This window comes from Papilio machaon, chromosome 28 (assembly GCF_912999745.1).
Source record: "Papilio machaon chromosome 28, ilPapMach1.1, whole genome shotgun sequence".
In the NCBI taxonomy this organism is placed as follows: Eukaryota; Metazoa; Arthropoda; class Insecta; order Lepidoptera; family Papilionidae; genus Papilio; species Papilio machaon.
This window is the reverse complement of record NC_060013.1, coordinates 4,304,506-4,331,679: the sequence shown is the minus strand read 5'-3', so window position 1 is coordinate 4,331,679 and position 27,174 is coordinate 4,304,506. Positions and strand designations below refer to the sequence as shown.

The following is a 27,174-nucleotide window of genomic DNA, read 5'->3' as shown; positions in this document are numbered from 1 at the left end:
GTTTTGACTTATTTTCAACGACAATCGATTAATTTTAACATAAACTTTCGATATACGTAAAAAAATCGATGTCTTTTTGTAAAGGTCACTTGTAGCGACATTTCATATATTAAATTTAGTATAACACAGTTTAACATTATTTCACTAACATAATCATTTCATCTTTTTCCTCATTCTTTCTCCTTTTGTCGTATACTTTTTTTTGTAAACAAACTAATTATCTTCGCTATTGTCTTTGCGCAGCGCACGTGCATCCCCGACCATTAGAAGGGTTGGGGCCATAAATCCATCGAGTTCGTTATCGTATTCTCTGTGCGGCTGTCCATTTGATCCTTTGTTCATATTTTTAAAATGTAAAATTATTTTTCGTTTACTACGAAGAAGCCCCAAAAAAAGAAACGACGGTAATAAACACCTAAATCCCTTTTGTTTTTGAGGAACGTTTATTGCGTGCACATTTCGTCTTTCGAATTTTTAAATTTATTTTTCATTGTTTGTTTCTTATCTACGCAATGACAAAAAAATCCTATTTGTACGCTTTTTCAAATGAACCATAAACTATTTTTTTTTTATATTTTTTGTTGTCTTTAAACTCCAACATTAAAATAAACATTTTGTCTGCAACAAAGTTTAGTTATATTTTAGGTACGACGTTGAAGAGTAATGCACTCTCGATTATTTTGATTGCTATTCAACGTAGAGTTTATCTTTTTTAATAGATTTTGCGTCTCACGTATAACAATTATTGTATTAAGAGTAAAGTGTTTTCGAACCTTATGTTGATTTTGTAACAAAGTTTTGTTCTAAAAAAAGTGATGTTAAATAAATGAAAACCAGTTTTAATGTGAATCAAATGTAATAAAGACTTTTCGAGACATTTGTGTAAATGTGAAATAAACTTTGAAGGTGTCTAGCGCCTAAACTTCGCAATATTTGATAGAGGTAAGTTTGTTTAAATCGTCACTATTTTCAAAAAGGATTCTGTGGTACTCTTTTGATCACGTCTATCCCGGCCGCTCGGTGTATTGTATTTGTATAACATGCATCACACTCGCTCGTTCTCGTTCTCGTTCACCATTCGACTCGCCGACGGTCGCCGAACATAGCCGAACTTAGGAATGTAGCCTGATCAGCCTGATGCATAATTTAAATAATATGACAACACGTCAATAAGTGTCTATTGTAACAATTAACGGACTAAATTAACGGAAGTAGAATTTAACGGAAGTTAACAAGAGCGTTAACACTTTTTGAATTTAACTTAAAAGTTAATCCGTTAAGGAAAATGTTAACTTCGTTAATTAACGATTAACGGATTAACGAGTTAATGCCCAGCTCTGGTTGTTCTTTACAGTCTTTGTAATAACTAATATGTTAAAATACGTGTAAAATCAGCTAAAATAAAATCGTATTTTTCGAACATTATGCGCCCAAACGCAGATGTCATTTGTGTCAAATAATATACTGTAGATCTGGGAAACAAGCGGCCATATTAAACTTCTTTTCAAATTGGTTGGTTATTACCCGTAAAAATAATACCACCATCTTGTTGTAAAAATTACCCTGAATTTAGGGGAAATAAATTATAGTATTTATAATGTATATAAATGAAACAATTCACATTTTTTATACTATTTTCAACAGATTTCAAAAGGAGTTTTTAATTCTAGTATATGCTGTGTTTTTTAAATATTCGATACTTTCTTATCCTGTTGATTTTAAAGAGTATGCTTTTTAATTTGTCCCATGTAAATTTTTATTTCTTAGAAATTACAATCAAAATAGTTAAATATTAAGTAGTTTTACATGTAGTGTTCAATGTAATGATATACAGAGTAATTTAAAATTATATGACTATAATATTGGTATGTTTTTTGTAGCTTTTTATGAAGACTTAGGGCTTCGTGCATATCGAAGAAAAACAGGACATCGTTTGAATGCTCGTCTAATGGACCTAAGACTGAAGAGATGCCGCGCTTTGTTGAAGCGGTACGCGGGAAAAAAATATCGGGAAATTCTTTTTTTGGAGTCACTCAAGACATCCTTGATTAAGGCAGCCGCCGATATTGACATGGACCTCGTTCGTGCTGCGATAGACGACTGGCCGAGCAGATTGAAGGCCTGTATTCAAAATCACGGAGGTCATTTTGAATAAACTTTAGTGTCATAAGAATCTATGTTTTGTTAAGTTCATTTTGGTATATAAATGGTCACATAATGAATAAACTTGTTTCAATTATTTTATATTAAACATACTAAGTACATACATATTGACTAAGTATTACCAAAAAATCTGTTTACCTAATCTTAGTCACATAAACAAAAATTACGCATTGTTTTTTATATTTATTACATTTATTAATTACAATTTAATTGGGAATATATAAATTGGTATATATTAAATTATATCGTAATTATTCATTTTCGGGACAAAACAAATAACTGGTAACCCCAATCCTTTTACATATATATAGGTATAGTCTATAGTACTCTCTATCTGTCCCTTACGGGTGAACGCGTATGTCATATCTATATAATTCTTCATCTGAGATCAAATTTAACTGCCAATGTCATTTTTTAAAGTAATGTCAAAAGTTGACAAACGTCAAATATCATTTTGTTTTTTGCTGTTTAAACACGTCATTGTTTGTATTGTGAAATATTAATAATTATAGGTATTTAGCATTTCATTTCAATTTTTCATTACCAAGAAACAAGAATAAAAGTTATAGAAGAAAATGTAATTATCGTGTTATGTGGTGTTAACATTTTATATATATTACAGAGTCGAGGTCGGGTTCAAGTTTTTGCATTTCGAGACTCGCTACAAATGGATAGTGTGGTTACAGAAGAACCAATGACAATGTTTAACCCAATTTCATTTGGTAGGTTCTACTTATAGGTAATACTTTATTGTTATATCATATTAGTCAGACAAGCAATAGCTTTTTAAATTAGATTTATTGATGAATGCCAAAGTAATATCCTATATCCCTTATTTAACGGGAATATATCATGTACAGCTAGGTTTTGTTGGTTTTTTCAATACTTCATATATTTAACACAACAGTAATGTCATAAATTGGGCCTGACTTGAATTATCAATACAGAACAGGATGTCCAATGCTATAACAGATAAAAATGTGTGTCAATCTAATATATAAAATTCTCGTGTAACGGGGTTCGAACTTGAACTCCTCCGAAACGGCTTGACCGATTCTCATGAAATTTTGTGAGTATATTCAGTAGGTCTGAGAATCGGACAACATCTATGTTTCATACCACTGTTAAGTTTTTTTTTGAACTGCGCGCGGACCGAGTCGCGGGTGACAGCTAGTATTTATAAAAAATGATTGTTGTAGGTTTTAGTCCAATTATTAAGATATATTAAAGACTTATGTACAATATATTCCAGTTCTGCAGTTCTTAGCCTCCTATGGATGGTACTTGGTGGGAGCTTCTGCGGCTGTGCTGTATGCAGCTCACAAGCTCAGTCCTCGCATTGAACGGTGGCGACAGGCCAGAGAAGATGCTGCATATCATAAAGGTGAACATTAAATACTAAAGAGATTATGGTGGCTACATTTCAACAAACAGACCCTGACAGTGGTGGAAAAACATCCAACACCAAACATCTTTAGGATCTTCAATCCAATCTTACTAACATTATAAATGTAAATTTTTGCATGTGTGGATGGCTGAATAGATTTTTCTTAGAAGGTATCTCCAGAACGGTTGTATGGATCTTGATGTAATTTGAAATTCATGTAACATAATGTGGAAGAACACATAGACTACGGAGTTTTCGTGAGAGGACAGAGTCTCTGGTCTCAGCAAGTGTAATAATTAAACAACATCCAGTAATTATTTTTCTGAACACCTTGGTGTTCCCGCTGCTCGTTTGCCTCCTTCTCTTACAAAAAAAAAATATATATATATAATGAGGTAAAGTAATATGATTTATTAGAAATCCATTGTCGAAGTTTAATAGACATTTGATGGAGAATTTGTGCAAAAAAATATATCAATGAATGTTTATGCTGTGTATGCAGACCCGGATGTGGCGTTAGCACGTATGGCTGCCATACAAGAGGCACGTGAGAGACAACAGAGGCTGCTGGAGGAGGCCTCCGCTAGAGCACTGAGAGAACAGAAGGAAGTAAGCAATCATTCACATAGCATACATTTTGAGATGTTGACAACATGTTTTTATACAAGTGACAATGGGAGTTGGTAGTAAGACTTATCAAAGTGTAACATATTGTTGTGTTGCAGCGTGAGGAGCGCAAGAGAGCGGAGGTGATGGAGAAGTTAAAGAAGTTGGAGGAGAACGGGGGACACAAACTGGGCACCGGCTCAGGGGATGGTGAGACTTAAAACTTACAGATTAATGTCAAATATCAAACAAACATGGCGGCCATTAATAGATATGTATGTATACCTATAGTAGACATCAGCAACAACAACATCAGTTGCAAGAATTGTCCTCGCTCAGTGAAATACCACAACCATACAGAAGACAGACCTCAAGTGGAAGTAATTCCAAGTACAGTCTGATGAGTGTGGTGACGGAGGACTCATTTTAGTCCTCTTTCCCTTCCCACCTCTTTTCTTATAAGGAAATAATAGGAAGGGGAGGTGGGTTTAATGGAGGAGGAGATGCATAGGAAGGTTAAATATTCTCTTTTTGTGCGTCTCCTCCGTCGATTAAAGGTAGGCAACGCATCTGTAATTGTGAATGTCTATGGGCAGCGGTCGCTTTACTATTTCGGCGAATTCATGTTGTCGCTTGCTTGTTTGCCACCTTGTTATATAAAAAAATGGTATTCCACAATAATTATATTTCAGACTACCTGCCGTTGAGTGGCGGCGCGTCCACCTCCTCGTACAGGCCTCCAAAGCGCTCCGCCTGCGCCCGCGGCGGCTGCGGCGGCTGAGTGTACTCTCATACATATCATACACACACCATACATACATCATACACTTCATACAAACTCTCAATACATATATATACATGTCATATTAACAGTTGTAACTTACATAGACTCACTGATATTTAGTAATACAGTAGAACCTAGATAACTGATAGTCAAAGGGACCGTTATATTTATCTTACTTATAAAGATTTGTCTCTTGTGGTGGTCGTCCCTCGAGATCGAACAAAAACTTGATTATCTCATACTTTTCGAAAAAAAAAAAAAGAAATCCTTACCAAGATTTTTAATAGTGATAAGAATCCCAGTTATTACAAACAGTATATTAGTAAAAACTATGAATGTTTCAATTTTTATATATAGGTTCTCCTTTATCTAGGTTCGACTATACCAATTGTATTATAAAGTATTTTATAATTAGAATAACTTAACCAGTCACAAATGTAATCCTACTTTCATGTAACAAAACTACCTATTTAAAACTGAATTTATTAAATAAAAAATCCTTTATTTCATATTTATATCTATATTTAGTTAGTAACATGTCTCATATATATGTTAGTACTTAAAATTATATGTTTAAAATATTAAAAAATGTTAAAATGTATTAAACATTAAACACAAGAAAATACAAAAGATAAAAAAGAATACAAAAAGATATTTAAGGAATACTAAAAGATAACTGAATTACACCACTTTGTATTGAAACTAATAAATTGCTCACAAACTTAATGCTCTTGTTAATTTGACATCAAATAAATATCTAAAAAAGTGTTTGTTTTATTTCATCATTTAATATTTAATTACATCTAATAAAATTAGACTGTCTGTATGTGATATTGAAAAAAAAAACATATTTTGTGCTTTGCCTATAACAAAAAAAAGGTCAAAATGTTTGCATGTCTGCAAGTTGCGCTTATTCCTTGTCCTCCTAATTCCTGGAAGGTAAGTTGATGGACGCGGGAATATTATAGGATACTTTTTTCCTGCGCTGAAGTTGCGGGCGAGTATAAATAATAAATACTAGTTTTAAAGATAGTTTTACAAGTGAACTGTCCTTTTAGATTCTTTTCAGAGCCTACAAATACCTAAGCTTCATCATTGGAAGAGGGTTTAATTTATGAGCGTAGTTTGGTATAAAATCTATATATATATATATATATAAAAGAAAATCGTGTTAGTTACACTATATCTCAAGATCGGTCGAAGTGATTTAGCTGAAAATTGATGGGGAGGTAGCTTAGAACTAGGAGCCGGACATAGGAACTTTTTTATCTTGTGTGCATTTTTTTATTCCGCGCGAACGGAGTCGCGGGTAAAAGCTAGTTAATAATAAAACTTGTTTTTACGTAAACTATTCGGCAATGTCAACGTACGACAGAATTAATTCAAAAACCAATATTAGGGATGTGCGTAGATCATTAATTAACTTGGTCTAAACAGACTTTTGTTCTTTTTGACAAGATAAATATCTGACTGAAAGAAGGAAAACAAATCGCGTACAATATTTATGTAAATTGAAAACTTAATATAGGTTAAAAAAGGCTCAGTGAAGGGCGAGTTAACGTGAAATCCGTAGTTGTTTTGCAACAAAAGCAATAAAAAAATCGATTTCACACTTTCTAATATTCTTTTTTTTATGTTTTTGTTAATTATCTGACAACAATGTCTGCGTTATTATCAACTTTATTTGAAATCGATTTGAATTTCATAATATTTCGTCTTTTGTTAACGCTCTACTGCATAAAGGTGGTGACACACTTAACTATACTTAAGATAATATTAAAAATCATATCGTCTGTGAATGTTATGTTCCTCTACAAGATTAAAAAAATAATAACAGTGGTTTTAAAGAGGTATATGTTAAAATTGAAATAATATACATATTTCGCTTTAAAAAAATCGTCAGATTTACTCTTACAATAATCACGAAGTGTTTCTACTAGAGGTAACAATGCAGTGGACATAAACAAATACTCGCGAAACAAGTCGATAAGTCCGACATATAACATGGGAGACGAGGCAAATTTATGTTTCAACAGAGAATGACAGTATGAGATTATTAGGGCTGTTGGATGAACTTATGGTGTCGATAATATCAACAATTAAAAAAGGGGTCATCAGCATTATAGAGTAGATATTCCACAATCATCGATTTCTATTCAGAATATGTAAATTCTGTTCAGTCGACGTTAAAACTTATTATCGAAGGCAATTAGCGAAGCGGACTGATAATTGATTTACTGACAGCAAATTGTAACTGAAATGTTACGCACGGAAATAGCTTTTTGTATGTAATACGAGAATTTATAATATACAGCGTTTTTTTATTAAACAAACTACAAAAATACTTAACTTTTGCTACTCTGAATTTAAAATGCTAAAACAGTAACAAAATTCTTATCTTTTCTTAAAACTCTCAAAATGCGAGTGACATTTTGGTTTTAAAACCTTCATACAGGTGATGAATTAAGAAAAAAAATGGCATCAGTTTAGTATTTCATCAGTGCCAAATAAAATCTGAATATATTTCATTTGTTATTCTATAAAATGACGACTCATCTCTTTGTTACGTCCATTATAATATTGCAAAACTCGATGTGAATTATTAAAGTGTGACTGTATTAAGATGTTACTAACCGAAGCCGTTCGAAAATTTTCTTCGTTTAGTTTAGATTCATGTCGATTTATTGTCCGTGTTTATTAAACGTAACTCAAAGTCAAGTCTAACTCAGCTTGTTTCAATTTCTAATGCACAATTAATTAAAATTCATTTTTTTTTCAAACTTAATATTTATAAAACACAATGGGTATGAAATAGGGAAATATAGAATTGAGGTAGTACAGTTATTTAAATAAATCTATTTTGAAATATGATACACATGAAATAAATACGCACACTAATTAGTCAGATTAAATCTGATTACAAGAATCTGTCTGTAGATTCCCTTATTATTTTTAAATATATTAACGAAAACTTATTTTGAAATTAGCAATTTATGCAATATAAATAAAAGAAATTAACTAAATTAATTAAGAATTTACAAAAAAAAAAAACATACAATTGATTTTCGTTTAAAAATAAAAGTGATAGTCGAATGACCGAAAACGACTCGCGGATCGCGGAGAAGTGATTGTTTATTTTTGACAATTAAATCATGGCGGCCATTGTGTTTTAAAAATCATAAATAAAAGTAATTTAAAATCGCTTTTGTGTTTTATTAAGGGTAAATGCATTTAAATTATATGTTAATATGCTTGTGAACTTCTAGTGATTTTGTGTGAATAGTTTTATGGATGTTTTACTAGTGTTTGTATTTGTTGTGAAAGTGAATTAGTGGAGTGATTCAAAACGAAATAGTTGATTTATTGTTTTTTAATCGTAATTATTTTGTTATTAAATGTTTTTGTCATAAAAGTTTCAGAAAAGTGAGTAATATTGTGATTTTGAGGTATTGTTATCAGTCATTGTTTTTTCAAATGCTCATTTCAAGTGTTATTAGAATGAAGACAGTCAGTTTAAAAGATAAGCGATTTGATTGAAAGGTCTACTAATTAACGTAATATAGACCATAATTAATTTGGTGATTTATGTGTGAACATGTAAATCTTAACCAATAACAGTGAAGTGTATGTTGCAGGCAAGTGCAAGTCGGAACGGGTCTGACATTCAGGCGCGGCGCGACGCTGCGGGCAATAACTTTGACCGCTTGATTGCCTCCAATGAACTCGAGGAGCCGTCATTCAAAGTGAATTGATTTGTATGCCTTGCAAATGTAAGCAAATAAGTGCAGAGATTTTGAGACATTATTGTCGATCGTTTATCGCTATATGACCGTTTGTAATGTTGGACGAAAATGCAGAGGGGAGTGAGGCTTGAGCCACGCAGGACGCACGAGCAGCGGCTGCGACCGACAGGCGAAGCCCTACAAGCTACGACATAAGAGGGGCTAAACTATACAATACGCGACGCCACTACTGCAGTCTTGACATATTGTGTCCCTTTCCGAAGCGCCGTACTCGAGGGAGACGGTTGTCGCGCTGTCAGGTGGTGACGTCAGGCGCGAGGGGGGCATCGTGGTGCCCCGCGGCTCGCCGGCAGTGTTCGGCTAACCGCCACACCGAGTGGACGGGCACACAATGCGTGCACGGTGAAAAAACAATCGCGATGCTGTTCGAGAGTCCCAACGCGAAACTGTTTCCGGCGTTCAACATCCCGCCGCCCGTGAGGCTCAGGTGAGCTCTACCGCCCCTGTGGCGTGCTCTTTGCCGCGTCCAGTGACCGTGTGCTATGCGAAGGCGCAAAAAACGCCAATAAAGTGATTTTACATCGGTTCAGCGCTCGGGGCGCGACATTGCGCGTCTGTCAGTGACGCCCGAGCGGCCGCACGAAACGTCAATACGAGATGACTGCTCTGATTTTTTTTGTCTTTATTAGGCCGATCACAGGAAACCTTCGCGACAGCGGCGAGCGTGGTTAGAACGCAACGTTCGTTTCAACAAAAACGACCACAACGATTGAAATGTTTCGAATCAGTGTCTAGTATCGATTGCGAGTCGAGAAAACGGACGGTCGTTCCTGTCGTGCCGGTACCGGTTTTATAATCGGCTTAGAGACGTATCCTTTGCTGGAAGTAAACCCGACAGCGCCAGCAATCAATGTAGATGCCGGTGAGCGAGCCGCGTCGCCCGCTCGGCCACGCCGGCCTGTAAACAAAGCTTGTACTGCGTGGAACTCAACTGGTACTGTGGGTGCATATGGAGTGCAGCGGGCGGCGGCACAGCACTCTGCACCCGCCGCCGCACGCAGCCGTGCGCAGTAGGAAGCTGTTTCGTACTTCCGCGCTACAATTGTGTCGGAACGGTTTTTACTACGTCCATTTGTTGGTTACATTAACGACCCAAACAACATCAAACCCACTGAGATCGCGGCGAGCACAGACTCGTCAGTAGTTTTTAACTGCCGCGAACACGCATTGCTCCAAATATCTATTTGAACAACGCACTTTATAAACATCAATGAAACTTTGTTTAGCTCCCTATTAATTTGACATCAATTGTTACAAAATGCGAGCGAACCACTTGAAATTAGCAGTTATTTTAGAAAGAAACATCTCTGAGGAGAAGATGTTACATCGAAATCTAAATCTACAAATCTGATTATTGTCGAAGCAAAAGGCATTTCGTTTTCATTATCATCTTAATTGGTTGTGTTTTACATGACGTATAAATTACTTTCTCGATGTTATTTACTGCATGCATCTCCGCGCCTGGCTTACACAACTGCATTACAACCAGGAAAATGTATGTATCGCAAATACGTTACAAAGCGACGGAGTAGATCGACTAGTTCGTAAAACATCAAATTCAGAGGTAATATTAAGAATGGCAAAATGTAACCTAAAAATACAGTTTACTTTACGGCCATGAGGTCATTTACAAGAAAACAAAAATATGATGAAAAATTAAATCGCTTCATAACAGAATTGGTTGCAATAAATTTTGCAATAAACATTCCGATAGTCGAGCATATTATTGATGTCGAGGAAATGGGAAGCGGACGCTCAATGTTGCCAATATAAATACAAAAATTGAAAAAAAACCTTTGTTCTTGATATATGTTAATTTTGTTGGCATTTAAACAATAGTTTATGTACGTTTGAACAAAAGGAGTTACTCAAAGCCTTCTTCAATTACATGTTTAAAATTCTGTAAACATTTTTCGTATCACCTTAAATTTATCTAATTTTTTAAAACATTGTACAAGTAACAACCAAACAGTTAACACTAGATTATCTGTTCAAAAGAAAGTCCTTGGCACTAAATACAAAAGTAAATGTCATTCGAAACTCAATCTTTATGACAAACCGAAAATGCAATGACCTATCAGGTAGTTATAACCTAATCATATTGTTAATGCATCGGGTCTTTGCTTGACATTGGCTCGAGAGAATAACGTAGATTAGCAATTAACGAAAAAACAAAGGTGATAAATATGTAATTACCCACATTTTTCTATATAAAACAATAGCTGGAATCTTTGGAATGGCACAATTATCAGCATTGTAATGATTGGATATTAACATACAGATGGTGATTTTATTTGGTAAAATTACTTGAATAGGAATAGTTTATATTTTACGTTACATTTTGCTTGTTGTATCAACTTCCTACTTACTATGTTAATTTGACAAAACTAAGATTTGTAAAATACGGAGTAACATATGGAAGTGAAGCATTGTCTGATAGCTAGACTTGTTTGACGTCTACTTTCATATTGGAAGACTAACTTATTTGGTCCGTAAATGATGCACAAGACTTATCATGACAACATAGTTACAGTTCTACAACAATCTTGTGACACTTTTGAACATTGAAAAGGGGTGTAATTTAGTTTCATTTATACAACCCGGGACATATACGTTGTACGGTCAATACATATAGTTGAGTAGATTAGAGTCGTCGGTCCAACAGCTCGCGTTTTGTCCGACGTCGCGTGCGCGCTCTGATTGATGTCTACAGCTGCGAAATGCGAACTAAATGTTATTATTGTTACGTTTTATTATTGGCATTGAAAATAATTACAATATTAGCTCATCTACTATATACGACTGCATGTATAATATTAAAAATAAAAAATTAAACATTCAATTGTTTATTTCAAATTGAAACCTTCAGGGTGAACCATGGTTCATATTTATCCATCTAAATATCCGAGTGAAGTTGGAACAGTGGTCTCGTATATGTCAGAGTTATAAAGATGTAACTAATAGCGCAAAGATGGAATTCTCTCTGTCTTCTTCTGCCTCTAGCCTCTACAATATTTATAATTATTACATACGAAGTTAAGTTACTAAGAATCTGTGATACGAGAAATTCTAATACACGCGATAAACGATGGAAAGATTTCACAATAATTTGTAATTTTTATACACAAATGCTCGTTGGTTAAAGGTATTCATTGCGTCCTAATGTAGGTCGCATATGTTAAGTATAGACGATTAAGCTTTCTATGAATTAATCGTTTTTGAATCAACAAATAATAATTGTTATATTAAAATCGTTAAAAACTAAAACTGAATTACATCTTTATCCCCACAACCACAATGGTAAGCCATCACCATGTAAATTTATTCTATTACTGTTGGAAGTCGTTTAAAAAATTACTCGAACGCATTTTCAATTAGTGTCAATTTTGACATCAATATCAAGGCCACAGAGTGCAGACTATCAAACATTAACCATAGATTAAAATAGCAAAGTAAACGATATTGTGAGTTGGCCGTACGTCTCGCTCGCCGGCGTTGGCGAAAGACCGGTTCTAACCGGTGTTATTATTATCCTACAGGTTTGGTCGCGGTCGCGTCTCACGAGATGTTACCCTCTCATTCCAACAGGACAATACAAAACTTGTACCACCTACGATATGGTAGAATTGTAAAGTACAAAGATGGCTTACGACTTCTTGACCAGATTATTATAAGTTTCAACTTTGTTTAGTAAAAGGTATTTTATTTCATTGTTTTCTGAATCAAATTCTATTAATTACAGATTAATGTAACGTTTTAAATTTCAGCTTATTTGTTAATTGACAAAAAGTAAGCATTAAATAAAAGTTATTAATCAAAAAATGCAATTAAAACTTCAGTGAAGTATCAATGGAATTGTCACGCAATAGATAAGAAGCAGGTAAACTAATTTGTTGTGTAAGGGATGCTACCCGGGGATTTAAGGGTTGTATTCCTGTGGGAGCGAAGCGGTTACCTGGCCGCCGGTAACTATACCTGTCACCCCACAACTTGTCAAACACTTCGTCTCTGTTGTTTTCATTTCAATAATTCATACTGTATTGGTTTTTCTGAGCAATTTAAGTCGAATGAATCTTAAAAATTGTGGTAAAAACAGTAGTAAATACCTTTTTTCCAATCTATACTCTAAGGCTTTGAGTCTGTCTCAAATTAAAAATAATAATAATAATAATAATAAACTACTGAAAACCAGCACAGGGATGGCCAAGGCCGTCCCGGTATCAACTGAGCTGGCCACTTTTTGCCACATTCTTATTTAGGTAGTGTGAGAGTTTGTGAGGTTATTTATGTTTTGTATATTTTTGCGTGTAAATAAACGTTTATTCTTTTCTCTTCTATTTCTGGTAAAACACTTTTCACGTAACCGCGCAACATTGGTTACCTTTGTTTAACAATTCCACTTTCCACTTAATTGTATTGTCACAAAAAACTAAAAAGGTCAAACATCGTAATGGCCGCCATGTTGGATATTTGACGTTCCTCTGTTTAGTTAATTTCGACTTTGCATTGAGACTATGTGAGTGACTTGTACATCACGTGTGTGTTCTCGAGAAGCGGTGGTCACGCGAACCGAGACTGCTGGCTGGCGCGAGTCGTACAGATATTCATTAGTGAAATCCCACGCTAAACAACTCCCACCATCACTACAATAATTATATTAACACTGTATTACTCTGGCACGTCAATAGATGTACATTTACGGCCGAAATGGATAAACAAAGACCGGCAACGTATCTGCGGTTCCTCTGGTATTGCAGATGTCCATGGGCGTCGATGAACACCTCGGTGTTGCACGTTTGCCCTCTTCTCTTATAAAAAAATAATCCTAATCAAAATGAGATTGATCGGAAAATTAATTATTCGATTATCTTCTAAATAACAGATCATGATTCTCGATTATTTGTAATGTTTAGATCGGTTAATGAAGTATATTGATTAAAAATATTAATACTAAGGATAAGTAAAAGCAATTCAACATCTGAAGATCTTATGTTGGCCGTAATCCGTGGTAAATAAATATAATCATCAGAATTCATCCGTGACAAGTTTTAAAGTGACATGACATTCAACATAGTTCTTATATATTAGGTCTTTACATATGAAATTGGCGTTTTGTATGGGAGGAACAAAAAGTCGAATATTTTTTAATATAATATATTTAATTAATCAAAGTATGAACCATTATTTTCTATGCACTTTTGCCATCTCATAGTTAGTTCATTGATCCCTTTACTAAAAAAACCAGTCGGACGGGAATCAATAAAATCTTTGAAGGCGATTTGGACTGCCCCATCGGAGTTGAATTTTTCCCTTGCAAGAAGTTATCCAAATTTCGAAAAAAATGGTAATCTGTTGGAGCAAGGTCCGGGGAGTACGGAGGATGTCTTAGACTTTCCAATTGAAGCTCTTCTAATTTAGTAGCCGTCTGTTGCGCAGTGTGTGGTCTAGCGTTGTCGTGAAGCAGCAGTGGCGTGGAGCGATTGACCAGCCTAGGTTGTTTAGCCGCTAGCTTTTCCATCATGGTTTGCAATTGCTGACAATAGACATCAGCCGTAATAGTCTGGCCAGATTTGAGAAAACTGTAATGAACAATACCGGCACTAGTCCACCAAAAGCTTACAAGTAACTTTTTTGGGGTTAATTTTCGCTTGGGGCAGGATTTGGCTGGCTGGCCAGGATCCAACCATTGCGCTGAGCGCTTCCGATTATCGTAAAGAACCCATTTTTCATCACAGGTAATGATTCGGTTTAAAATACCTTCATTATTGTGCCGGTTTAGTAATGTAACGCAACAGTCGACGCGCGTTTGCCGGTTTGCTTCAGTCAATTCGTGAGGTACCCACCTTTCAAGCTTTTTAATCTTCCCAATTTGCTTCAAGTGAATTAAAACAGTTTTATCACTAACATCGCAGCCTGCAGCTAACTCGGACGTGGTTTGCGATGGATCCGCTTCCACAATAGCCTTCAACTCTTCATTATCAACTTGAGTCTCAGGCCGTCCACGGGGCTTGTTCTGCAGATCGAAATTTCCAGAACGAAAACGTTGGATCCAAAAACGAACTGTGTTTTCTTTTGCAACACGACCGCCATACACAGCATTCACCCTTCGAGTCGTTTCCGCAGCACTAGTGCCACGGCGGAACTCGTACTCGTAAATAATGCGATATTTTAAGTTTTCCATTTTGTAAAATGAGTGACGCAAACAGAAAAAAACAGAAGAAAAAAAACAAATGAATGACGGTCATCGAACCACAAATACATGAGTCTATAGCTGTACAAATTTGAATTTGGAATTCCTTACCAAAGAGGAGAAATTCGTGATTAAAGTGGCCAGTACGAAAAACGCCAATTTCATATGTAAGGACCTAATACATAATTCTTGAATGTATTATGTATATAGGTATATACTTTTGTTCTATTTACGCATATAATACCGCATCTCTTTGTACCGCTTTATCATTGTTTACCGATATTTATATAAAGCTATTAATCACATAAGCTCTCAACTCCCGTGTTTGATACCTGTACAACCAGATTAGCCTCCTTTCTACTAAAGTTGCTGTTTTTAATAACTAAGGTATTAATAGTTAAATGAAAATGGATGAGCTGACAACGATTAAAGTCATAGCTTTACACTTTATCCTTTATTTAAAAGTTAATATAAAAAAATAATAAATTAGTATTCAATCTGTTATTCCTAAAATAACCATTACGAAAAAATTATGTAGTTAATAACATATTAAGGAAAAAATTTAAGTAATTTACAATTGTTTTTAGACAAAACACAACGATAAGTTTAGAATATTAAAGATTTCTTAGTAGACTTCGAGCCGCAAACCCAGCACTCAGTATGCGATCCGTCTCATAATTTCTGTAACATCCTTGAATGAGGTTTCCCTGGACAAAACATTTGATCTTTTTTTTTTGTACAGTGATGAACAGTAAAGTATTATATATCGATGTGTTCCTTAAAATCTCTAGATTACAGCGATAATATAGTTAAAGAGTTTCAATGAGGATGACAATGAGAATTGGACAAAATTATCATTAATTTTGAGGTTATCAGCCATTTTTAAATTTACCCATATAAATCAATAAACAGTCTATTTTATTTAAAATTTCATATTTGCATTTCAAATTTACAATAAAACTTTACAATATTACTTTTTTTTTCAATAATTATGTCTGATATGATATATATCTATAATATATGGATCCGAAAATAATGTCCTTTTTGCTTTTAATCTTTTAACATTATACGAATAAAACCTCCTTCTTTTTGAAGTCGGCTAAAAACTTCCGGCCTTTAGGCATAAAGGTAAAAAGAAATGTTCATTAAATTAGGAATAAACGAATTTTAGGCTATTCAATAACAATATAATATCAACAAGTAAACTTTATACCTAAAAAGCTATTAGTTGGCTACTTTTAGCCTTAATTTGAACAAAACTGTAAGAAGAAAATGTCTTTGCATTGTTTGTAACTGTCGTCCTGGAACAAAGAGGCCATTGTCTATGGTTGTGTAGGGAGTGCCTTACCACTGCAACTCGAATGGAGCACGAAATAATTATCTAAAATTCATTTTACATTAACTGGCTTTTATACGATACTTAATCGCACAATTTAAAAGCTTGTGCTAGCAGATTGTGTATTAATACAGTGGCGGTGGATTCACACTCGCGGCTGTAGTAACGTAGTTCACTGTCGCTTTCTTTCCCAGCATATTCGGATATCTTTCATCTCCCTCTTGTAACAAAATGTGCAAACGCATCCTTTAATTAACTTTCGATTCCTTTTCAATTGTCTAATCGCTGTACTTTAAAGTTTCACTTTACTATAATGACATAGATTATAAAAAGATGTATACGTTAACCAAGTATTACGTAGTGTAAAAATTGCTCGCGTGGTTAGCTTGCTCGAGTAATTGCAACGCAATTATAAATATTTAGTCGAATTATACAGTTTTATAAAACGTTGTTATTGTCTCTGGCTGTATATAATTAAAAAGCACGTGTGTAGACAAATAAAAACTCCGGTATTGAATTCCAAATTTAATTTTAAATGACAAAATGCTAATTTTATTGTTTATTAATGAGTTTCTTAACTCCACTGTTTGCTATATTAAATGTAAATACGACTTAATTGTTCTTCACCATAAATATAAATAACAAACTTGTAATTTTAAATTATGAGAATTTTAATTGATGTTTTGCTTGTAACATTCATCTGTTCGTTAAATAATGACTGATGCACAATTAATTTGAAGTTATGTGCTGTCACTTTACTTGTTTACCTTATATTAAAAAAGAAAAACATTAACATCTCCACGTGTCTTGTCTAATTTATAAAATACTTGTAAAACAATATCGCCATGTTTTTTATAATGTTTGAGAGCAACATAGAAAACAATTACACAGTGGTAACATGAAATTACACTGACTTGACACTCACTCACTCACGACACTCTTTTGACAATCGAAACCTTGACTCGAATTCACTACAAATGAGATATTATGTATACACTTTTCACTGAATGAAAAAGTAATTTGTTGTATATGGACATAGATGGATAATATAAACACGTCTATTACTTATAAGTCTATGATTGCAGCATTATAAAAGTATTTTAGTATGTTTAATATAATTATAATTTTTCATTTGAATTGAATTCGTCTATACAGTAAGTAAAACAGTTGAAAGTGGTTAAGGGACGTGTGGTTTTAATAGTAGGGGTGTTGCTCGTGCGCAGGACATCTGTCGGTGAGGAGCGGCAACACGCCCGCGCGGCTCCGGTTACCCACCCGTCCCTCACCCACCCGCGCTTTGCTTACTCGGGTTTCGAGGTCGAATGTCTTTGTCTTCACACCCATTATCATTGTGCTTTGACTTGACTTCTCTGAGGACTGGGATTGTAAATATTTGAAAATTTTTTTAAGACAGTAGGGTTCATGGGAGCAGTCCTAAATCTGTGATTACAGGCCTAGAACAGTGAAGGATAGGCACAAAAAATAAAGCCAAATCACCAAAGGAAGAGCCATCTTGTTATTTTACTGTAAACGTCATTTTCATAAAGTATTTAGTTCGTAGGTTATGAAATTTGTAATGGTAAAATACTCTTAAATTAATAATAGTTCCGTTTCCTAAATATAATTTTTAAAACAGATTAAAAGAGTCATAAACAATTTTGTGTATTTATTATGGTATGTGAAATAAATCTGGAATACCTATTTATTTTCCTGTCATCTTGATCGTTCGTTCACTGGAATAGTGATGTTCCCTTCGATCACTTTGACCATTTGTTATTATCGAACCTCTCAAATTTGTGTTATGGTTACTTGTCACATTTGTCACGCAAACTGTCACGGCGGGCGTAGTAAGACGATACAAGGTGCATATCTGTCATAAGACATCGATATATCACCGCCACACAATGAATTACAACAATCACATGTTTTGAATAACGCTCTGTATTGTTTTTAAAACATTACGTAATAATAATATAATTATAATTATATTCTTTGCCAAGTCATTGTGAAGCTGCTCTGAAGTGTATGAAGAGATGAAAGTAAATATTACTAACTAGCTTTTACCCGCGACTCCGTCTGCGCGGAATAAAAAATAGAAAACGGGATAAAAATTATCCTATGTCCGTTTCCTGGTTCTAAGCTACCTGCCCACCAATTTTCAGTCAAATCGATTCAGCCGTTCTTGAGTTATAAATAGTGTAACTAACACAACTTTCTTTTATATATATAGATATACGATTAATGTTTTTCGATCGCCGGAGACTAAGTCCACTTGAAATTAAAAAAAAAAACTAATAAATATAGCTTATGTCACCTGAAGATTGTGTAGCTTCGTAACGGTGATAGAATTTTTTTAATTGGTTCTGTAGTTTCGGAACTTATTCAATGCAAACAAACAAAAACAAACAATAGAAATTAGCCTCTTTATAATATTAGTGGAGACTAGCCACCGCTTGAGTATATCAGTTTGATTTTTTTTTCATATCAGTAGTATTCTTGCCGGTGATGTTCCGTCAACATAGTAAACATTATCTACATGATTGTCTAAACAGTGATTTAATCAGTTTTAGGATTTGGAAAACATAGACGACAACTAGAGATGACGAGGAGAGACATTGTTTTCTAAGATTTTTAGAGGAAGAGATTTAGATCAGTCTTAAGAAGTACAACTTTTGACTAAAAGATTAGTCTTGTATGGTTGGGTGCAATGTTGTTTCGATTAGTTGCTGTCAAGGCACGTAACCAGATAACAACATCCGTCTTAGATAAGAAGTACTTAACAAGCTTTGTGGCAGCTAAATGTAAACTATAACCTACTACAGCGTAGGCACCTGTATAAAACATTTTGTTAATTCAAAGATAATGTAAGAGAGGACAATATGAGTACTTCTGACATGGAAATCTATGATTATTAAGATATTGTTAATATCTTAATAACCAATCGTGTAATAGAAGATGTAGGAAGACAGATCGCTTGCGTCCAGTGGTAATAAAATTGCTAGAGACCATTCAAATAGACTAGAAAGTACTAAATATTATGTTTGTTTATTTTTTATATCTTTTGCTTATTTTCGTCAGTCCGGGATTTAAAAAAAACAGTCTAAGTTACTCCCGCACACATACCTTACAGTAAAAGTCCCGTCAAAATCGGTCCAGCCGTTTCGGAGATTACCCGAAACAAACGAAGACTTGGGGACAGACATACAAAAATAAAAAAATAAAGTATTTTCGTTATAAGCAACTATTGGTATTCCTGAAATATGTTAGTTTTTATATTGCATACAGGCACTCCAAAATTATTTGTTCAAAGAGATAAAGTACGTATCAATTTTCTATTTTTTCTCTAATTACTAAAGTAATTTTGGTTATAATTTAGTCTATACAAAACTAAAATATCCATAATTGATGATATTTCTATCACTATCAACCTATTACAATATAAATATTAAATAAGTGTAATTATTATATCAAATATTCGCAACTTTTGTGAATATTATAACCATTAATGTGACCCTTGTATGTCAACAAGGTGACTTTGGAAGATATCTCGTCGAGCCTGTCTCAGACGAATCAATAAGACGTTTATTTCATCAATACGTCCCTAGAAATAGCAATCTATTTCTATATTAATATTATGAAGGAATTGATACTTTGTACGGCTTTATTTTCGAATTGAAGTCAAGTGAGAGAAATGAATACGAAGACGATATATATATTTTATTTTAAAAGTGATTTATAATCTGTCTCCTCAAAAAACAATTTTTGTTATGTTATTCGTTTTTCTCATTTATTTGTACCACAATTTCGTACTATCTTGTCTTTTTCGTTAAGTTTAGATAAAGTTTTTCATCTGGACTGATCAAGATGGACATCTTTATTAACTTTTATGTCACCTTAAAATAATTTATATTTCTCTACATACAATTGGTCATCAAAGGTCACACGAGTTACATTAGACGGTGACGTTGGCCCTCAGCTTCAATACGACAACGTCAACAACAAAACGTCAATGTCGATACGTAACTGTCACCACGTCAACGTCAAAACATCATAGCCTTACGTCAAAGTTATACGCCAACGTCAAATTCATAGTAGCCGTCGATCGACGCAGGGTTGCCAGTCAGTATAAAATTACCAAAATGGAGGGACAATTTAAATTACTTTTCGACCAAATGAAAATTGAAATGGAGAAACAAACAAATATAATATTTGAAAAAATGGATAAACGACTAGAACCTTTGATTGAAGAAAACAAAGTGATGAAGGAAAAAATCGAAATATTAGAAAGAAAAATTGAGCAATTAGAGAAGGAGAAGAAAAAAAAAATATTCTTATTTTCGGGATACAAGAGGAAGAGAAATCTACTTTGGAATTATTGGAAGTAGTGCAAAATACGATTAAATCAGATTTAGATATTAATTTGGAATCAAATGATATATCAAAGGTTCATCGCATTGGTGCCGTCAAGGAAAATAAAATACGACCAGTTCTTATGACTTTTACGAACATCTGGAAAAGAAGTGAAATATTAAAGAAAAAAAGAAACTCAAAACAGATATACATCACCGAAGATTTTCCGTAAGAAATATTAGAAAAGCGAAGAGAATTACAAATAAAGGTTAAAGAGGAGCGTGCAAAAGGAAATTTTGCTTATATAAAATACGATAAGATTATAGTTAAGGAAGGTAATGTAAACAATGAGAAAAGGAAGAGAGATCAGTCGTCATCACCCGAAAATCAAAATTACGCGAAGAAACTAGTAAGCAATAACTCGTCTATAAAAGAAAATAGAAAGAATGCGTTTGACATGATGAGACCAAGATCTAGCTCATTATCATTAACAAGATCTAACCAAAGTAAATAGCAACTACAAATCAGCAACCAGAAGCGGAACAACCCCAACCCGGCTGGTCACCGTGGGGTTGACAGACCACTACCCCCTAAAAATGTATACTCAAATACTTCCCTAAAAAGACGCATAAAACGAAAAAAAATTGTATACCTTGCAACTTTAAATGTACGAACACTAATGGAAGAATATAGATTAGTAGAGTTAGAACACGCTATAAAAGACATAAAATGGGACATAATTGGACTTTCCGAGGTTAGAAGATCCGGAGAAGAAATAAGAGAATACGACGACTTTATATTCTATCATAAAGGCGAAAAGCAAGGAATGTACGGAGTAGGTTTCCTTGTAAAAAAATACCTAAAAGACAAAATAGTTAGTTTCGAAGGTATATCCGACAGAATTGCAGTTCTCAATATAAGACTAAGTGATTCAAAAACACCTTTAACAATTATTCAAGCCTACGCACCAAGCGAACTAGACACGAAAATAGAAAAGGACAAATTCTACAACAAGTTGATTGAAATAGTGCAAAGAAAGAGCAAAAATATAGTTGTCGTTGGTGACTTCAATGCAAAGATAGGCGGCAAATCAAATGAAGACGAGTTCATATTGGGTGTACACAGTAGTGGTCAACGAAACGACAATGGACAACGGTTAGTAGACTTTTCCTTTGCACACAACTTAAAAATTATGAATAGCTTTTTCAAAAAAGGAAAGTCAAGGAAGTGGACATGGATATCCCCAAATGGCAGAGACAAAAACGAAATTGACTTCATCTTGGCAATAGAGAAAGGAATGTTTTGCGATGTTAACGTTATAAATAAACTAAATTTCAATACGGATCACAGGATGGTAAGAGGTGCTATGATCATCGACACGAAGAGTTCAAGAAAACATATTATACCTAACAAAACTGTCAAATCACAGCCTATACCACAAAATATTCTGAACGAATTAGAAAACTCCTTAAAGAACTTACAAGTACACCAAACGTTACAAAGTAAATATGACTTCCTTGAAAACTCTCTGAAAGCTGTAAATAAACTACGGACGAAAAAGGATAAAAAAGACAAATTAGGCAACGAAGCAATAAAATTAATGGAAGAGAGAAACAAAATGTTGGACAATCGAAAAGGAAACCGTAATGACATAGCAAGTATTAGTAAAAAAATCCAAACATCAATAAGAAGGCATAGAAAAGAAGACAGACTAAACATACTAAAAGAACAAATTGAAAAAACGGGAGGCACTAAAAAAGGTCTTAAGCAACTAAAGGAGTATACACTATGGATACCTAACATACAAACTCAAACTAAGAAGGGAAAAAGTAGGCTAACCGTAAGAAGGACATCAATAGCAAAAACAGCGACAGAGTTCTATAAACAATTATACACAGAAACGAATAAAACGCCTATTACGGAAGAAAAGGAGGATGTTAGTGAAGAAGAAATACCACGAATACTAGAAGCAGAAGTTATCAGAGCAATTCAAACTCAAAAAAGTGGCAAAGCACCAGGAGACGACAAAATTTCGAATGAATTACTGAAAGAAACAATAACTTCAATTACCAAACCCTTAACCAACTTATTCAACGAAATACTCTCTAGTGAACAAATCCCAACTCAGTGGACAAAGTCTACCATAACCCTCCTGTATAAAAAAGGTGACAAAAGAGATATTAACAACTACAGACCTATATCGCTTATGTCAAACATATATAAAGTCTTCTCAAAAGTCTTATTAGGAAGAATAAGTAAAAAATTAGAAGCTAACCAACCAAGGGAACAGGCAGGTTTTCGCTCGGATTATTCGACCATCGATCACATTCAAGTAGTGAAACAAATTATAGAAAAGTGCAATGAGTATTCTCAGAATTACTACTTGGCGTTTGTAGATTATAGCAAGGCCTTTGACTCCCTGCGTCATAATTATATCTGGGAAACGTTAAAAATTCAAGGTATAGAGGCTAAATATATAAAACTTATAAAGAAAATATACAAAAGCTCTTCAGCAAAAATTCAGCTCGAAAAAGCGGGAGATGAGTTTAACATCGAAAAAGGAGTCAAACAAGGAGATCCACTGTCTCCTAAAATCTTTACAGCAGTGCTCGAAAATATATTCCGAAATATGGATTGGGAGAAATTCGGAATAAATATAAATGGAACGAACCTAAACCACCTCAGATTTGCGGATGATATCGTGTTATTTGCTAAGACACCGGAAACGCTCAAAACTATGTTACAGCAACTAGACCAAGAAAGTAAGAAAGCAGGCTTAGCGATGAACCCAACAAAAACCAAACTAATGACAAATGGAACAAAGGAAAACATAGAACTAAATCAGGAAGTCATAGAATACGTCGACGAATATGTATATCTGGGTCAAATAATATCTACAAAAGATCAGTATTCAAAAGAGGTTGACAGAAGAATAAGCAATGCTTGGAAACGCTACTGGTCCTTAAAAGAGATAGTAAAAAACGAAATTATCCCTATGTCGATCAAAACAAAACTATACAATACATGTATTCTACCTTGCCTTACTTACGGGTGCCAAACTTGGCCTGCTACGTACAAAAACAATCAAAAACTGATACATTGCCAACGTCACATGGAGAGAAGCATGCTAAACATAAAACTACGAGATCGATGGACTATTTCAAAAATCAGGAAGAAAACAAAAGTAAGCGACGTCTCTAAAAAAATCAAAAAACTGAAATGGAATTGGACAGGACACATAATGAGGACAAATAAAGATAAATGGACCAGAGAAGTAATGGAATGGTACCCCAGAAATGGGAAAAGACAAAGAGGACGTCAAGTAAAGAGATGGGAAGATGATCTACCGAAGGGGTGGAGAAGATTAGCCCGGGACAAGGAAGTTTGGAAGAATCTAGGGGAGGCCTATGTCGAAGGACAACCTGACAAGGAAACTGGATGCTGAAAATTTTGTTATGTACTTATAATTGTTTTGTTTTAGTTTTATATAAGATAATAATTTAAGTTCAAAAAAAAAAAAACTGGTCAGTGAATAAAGGCTTATCTATCTATCTATCTATCTACATACAATTGAAATGCGGAAAAATGTAATTTCCTGCCATTCATCAAAATATTCCTTTGTCTTAATAAATGAATTAGATATAATTTAGAAGTACTACTATATTTCTTTGAGCAATAGTGCAGAGGTAGCAACTTTCATACAGATGTCAGTCTTGCAGTAGAATTGGGTACACTCAAATAATGGGTACACTATAACAATTGAAGACCACTAGCATCAGCTGTCGATGTTGGCGGGACGGCGGTGCGGTGTAGTGCGGTGGGGTAACTATCTCGCTACGACCGGTCCCCGCCGGTTGCAACCTTGAACTTCGCCTCGCGAGATCTGGTTGCTTTTTTTATTGCGGATTATGAAATCGGATCACGAAAGCTTGTTGTTATAAATATTATAATATGTTATGAATATTAATTATTTGTAATGTAACTATATATATGATAGGTTATATAATTTTTTTTGACTAGCAAAGAGTATATTGTCAGCGGGTCCCATAGCATTGTGATTTCCTTTGTTTCTAAATCTAAGGCTGAAATAATTGCTTTGTATGAAAAAGAGTAACAGAATTATTCATTTGTTTTATTGCTATTTTTTGCGATATTTCGATCAATTAATTTTGCATTTGAATTAAATAAAAAATGTAAATATAAAATACTGAATCGAGTTTACTGCTATTTTCTACTTTCCAGTATTAAATGGTGTTTATTGATATATATTTTAGCAGCTTTGTTCATGACCCAGATATTTGCCAAACCTTCGCTCGTTTCTCAAATCTAGAGTAAAATGTGCACAATATCAGTTGGACAGATGGCGCGAGCTTTTATTTACTTTGGCCACGAATTTATAACAATTTAGTGACAGCCAAAGTCTATATTTTAACAGGAACTTGCTAATATCAACTACCAATAATAGATATCTTTATTAAAGCACTGAAATTGCATTAGTACTTTACGGTAAAATAACTTAAAATTATAGTTAGTGAAAGATTGGGAACATTACAAATTCCTAAGTATTACCCGTAAATCGATAATAGTTAAATTAAAACGGTAAAATTAACCTAACCTAGATTTCTATATTTACCGGTAAACCTTAGGATTTACCTTAGTGTGAGCTTTCAAAGTGCCATAGTAATAAATTATAACCATTCAAATTATTCGTTGTAACGAACTAGTATTGTATTGTGTTATGAAGTGGCGGTTAGTCAGTGTTGCCAGTTGTCAGTGGGCAGTAGAAAGTGAGGCGACGGCAGCAATACTCGCCGCACTTTCCACGCTATAGGGATGTTCGCGAGGTCTCTTGGGCTTACGGTCTTGCGGTCTTATTGTACTTGCGATCGTACTATATAAGAACTTAAAGTATTTTTGTCTATGAATGGATTCTTGAAATGACTATTACGCTTTAGAACTTATACTTAATTAGAATTTAAACTTAGAGAAAAGCAAAAAAAGTAAAATCTATTTTTTCTTTGACCGCAAAATTGCGGTTTGAATAAGTTTTGAAATATTATTTATCATTGGGGTGCAATAGAACTGTAACACTACGATTTTTATCTTTTTTCGTAAAATTATAATTACGGCGAAGTATAGCATTTGGCAATTTTTCGTTATAATTTACTTAAATTAACGTACTCGTAGTTCTCAATTGTGTAATTTATTAAATAATATATAAATAGATAGATATAAAATCGATAAACGTAACATATCTCAGGCACATCACTATTCGCCTATCAGTTCAATCAACCGGCGCTGTCAACTATTTACAATTGATTTTTTCCTTTTTGGCGCCAACTTGTTCGGTAACTTGGAGATAGAAAGGAGTTTCATTTCTTATTATGTTTATTATTCTAAAACTCAGTTCGATTTTATTAGTGTAAAATAGAAGATTGTTACAAATAAAAATAATATCACCGATTTTTTTTTTACGATTTTTCTAGATGTAATTTTTCTTCTCGTCGATAGATGGCAATACAGTCCTTTTAATTAACAATCACATCGTTTTGAAATACATTCCAAAATGGAGTAATTTTTATGTAAAGTTTTTTAATGCTTAGTAAGATTATTAACAATAAAAATACCATGTTAATATTTCTATATAAATGTCTAAACCACTCACGTTTAGATCAATTTAATTTTTCACCAATACTTTAATCTCGATCGTCTTGTCAAAGGATACGTTTCCAAACAGCTACTAGTTCTAGTCGATTGCCTGATTTTTAATTTAATTTTTCACTTTTAACCGCATTTTTCAAATTTCAGAGTTCTAAATTGTAATCCTACAATTTCGGTATTAAGTGTTTTGTATTAGACAGCTAATATTACAGTATTAAATGTAAGTTATGTTGTTTTTTTAATAAATTTTCCGAGGAACATCGGCCGCGCACAGTATTAGAGAGGCCTGCGATGGATGTACAAGTCAGATGGCTTGTTTATTAAACATGCATGGTGACCATCATTTTGTGTAGATTTCGGAAAGTCCTAAATAATAGCGTTATTTTGGAGTACGTTATGCCAATATATTGATTTCTTATATATAGCGTCGCGACGACACGAAGTTAGTAATTAAAATTTGAAAACATTAAATAAATGTGAAATTATAAATTACTGAACGGATTTTAAACGGTTTAAATAATGAAAGATAAAATCATACTATATTTATCCATTTACCAAAAAATGTAACAGGCTTTATAACTTTGATTGTATAACGTATGGTGATAATATCAACTGCAAATCTACATTTCACCTAAATCAAAGTATTAAAATAGAAAAGTAAACAATACTCTGATGGTCACCCTAGTGACAGCGTTCCGTTCGACGCTTTGTTTATTATTTAACATCTTTTTGTTTGCGCGCGAACGAAAATTGAAGTAAATAAAAAAATATATACTCTCCTTATTTGTTTAGTTAAATCGTGTAAACGTAATAGAGTTGAAATGTTTTTTGATAGAATATTCGATAGTTGAATTTGGTTTTGAGTGATATAAATAATGGGCCAATGCACACTTA

The 27,174-nt window shown here is 33.9% G+C and overlaps 2 protein-coding genes across 2 annotated transcripts in view; both read left to right on the top strand.

Moving 5' to 3' along the window:
• Positions 1-2,596: 2,596 nt before the first annotated feature.
• LOC106717192 lies at positions 2,597-5,182 on the top strand. Its single transcript, XM_014510927.2, has 6 exons — positions 2,597-2,675; positions 2,786-2,885; positions 3,416-3,547; positions 4,053-4,159; positions 4,276-4,366; positions 4,849-5,182. Exons 2-6 carry the CDS (start codon positions 2,831-2,833, stop codon positions 4,935-4,937), a joined length of 474 nt encoding a protein of 157 aa, XP_014366413.2. The 5' UTR covers positions 2,597-2,675; positions 2,786-2,830; the 3' UTR covers positions 4,938-5,182.
• Positions 5,183-8,918: 3,736 nt separating this feature from the next.
• The window catches only part of LOC106717240 (RNA-binding protein Musashi homolog Rbp6), a 73,652-nt gene continuing 55,396 nt past the window's right edge, over positions 8,919-27,174 (top strand). The window contains exon 1 of the mRNA XM_045685080.1: positions 8,919-9,170. Within this exon, the coding sequence (XP_045541036.1) occupies positions 9,103-9,170 (68 nt within the window). The 5' untranslated portion in view covers positions 8,919-9,102. The remainder of the gene's footprint in view (positions 9,171-27,174) is intronic.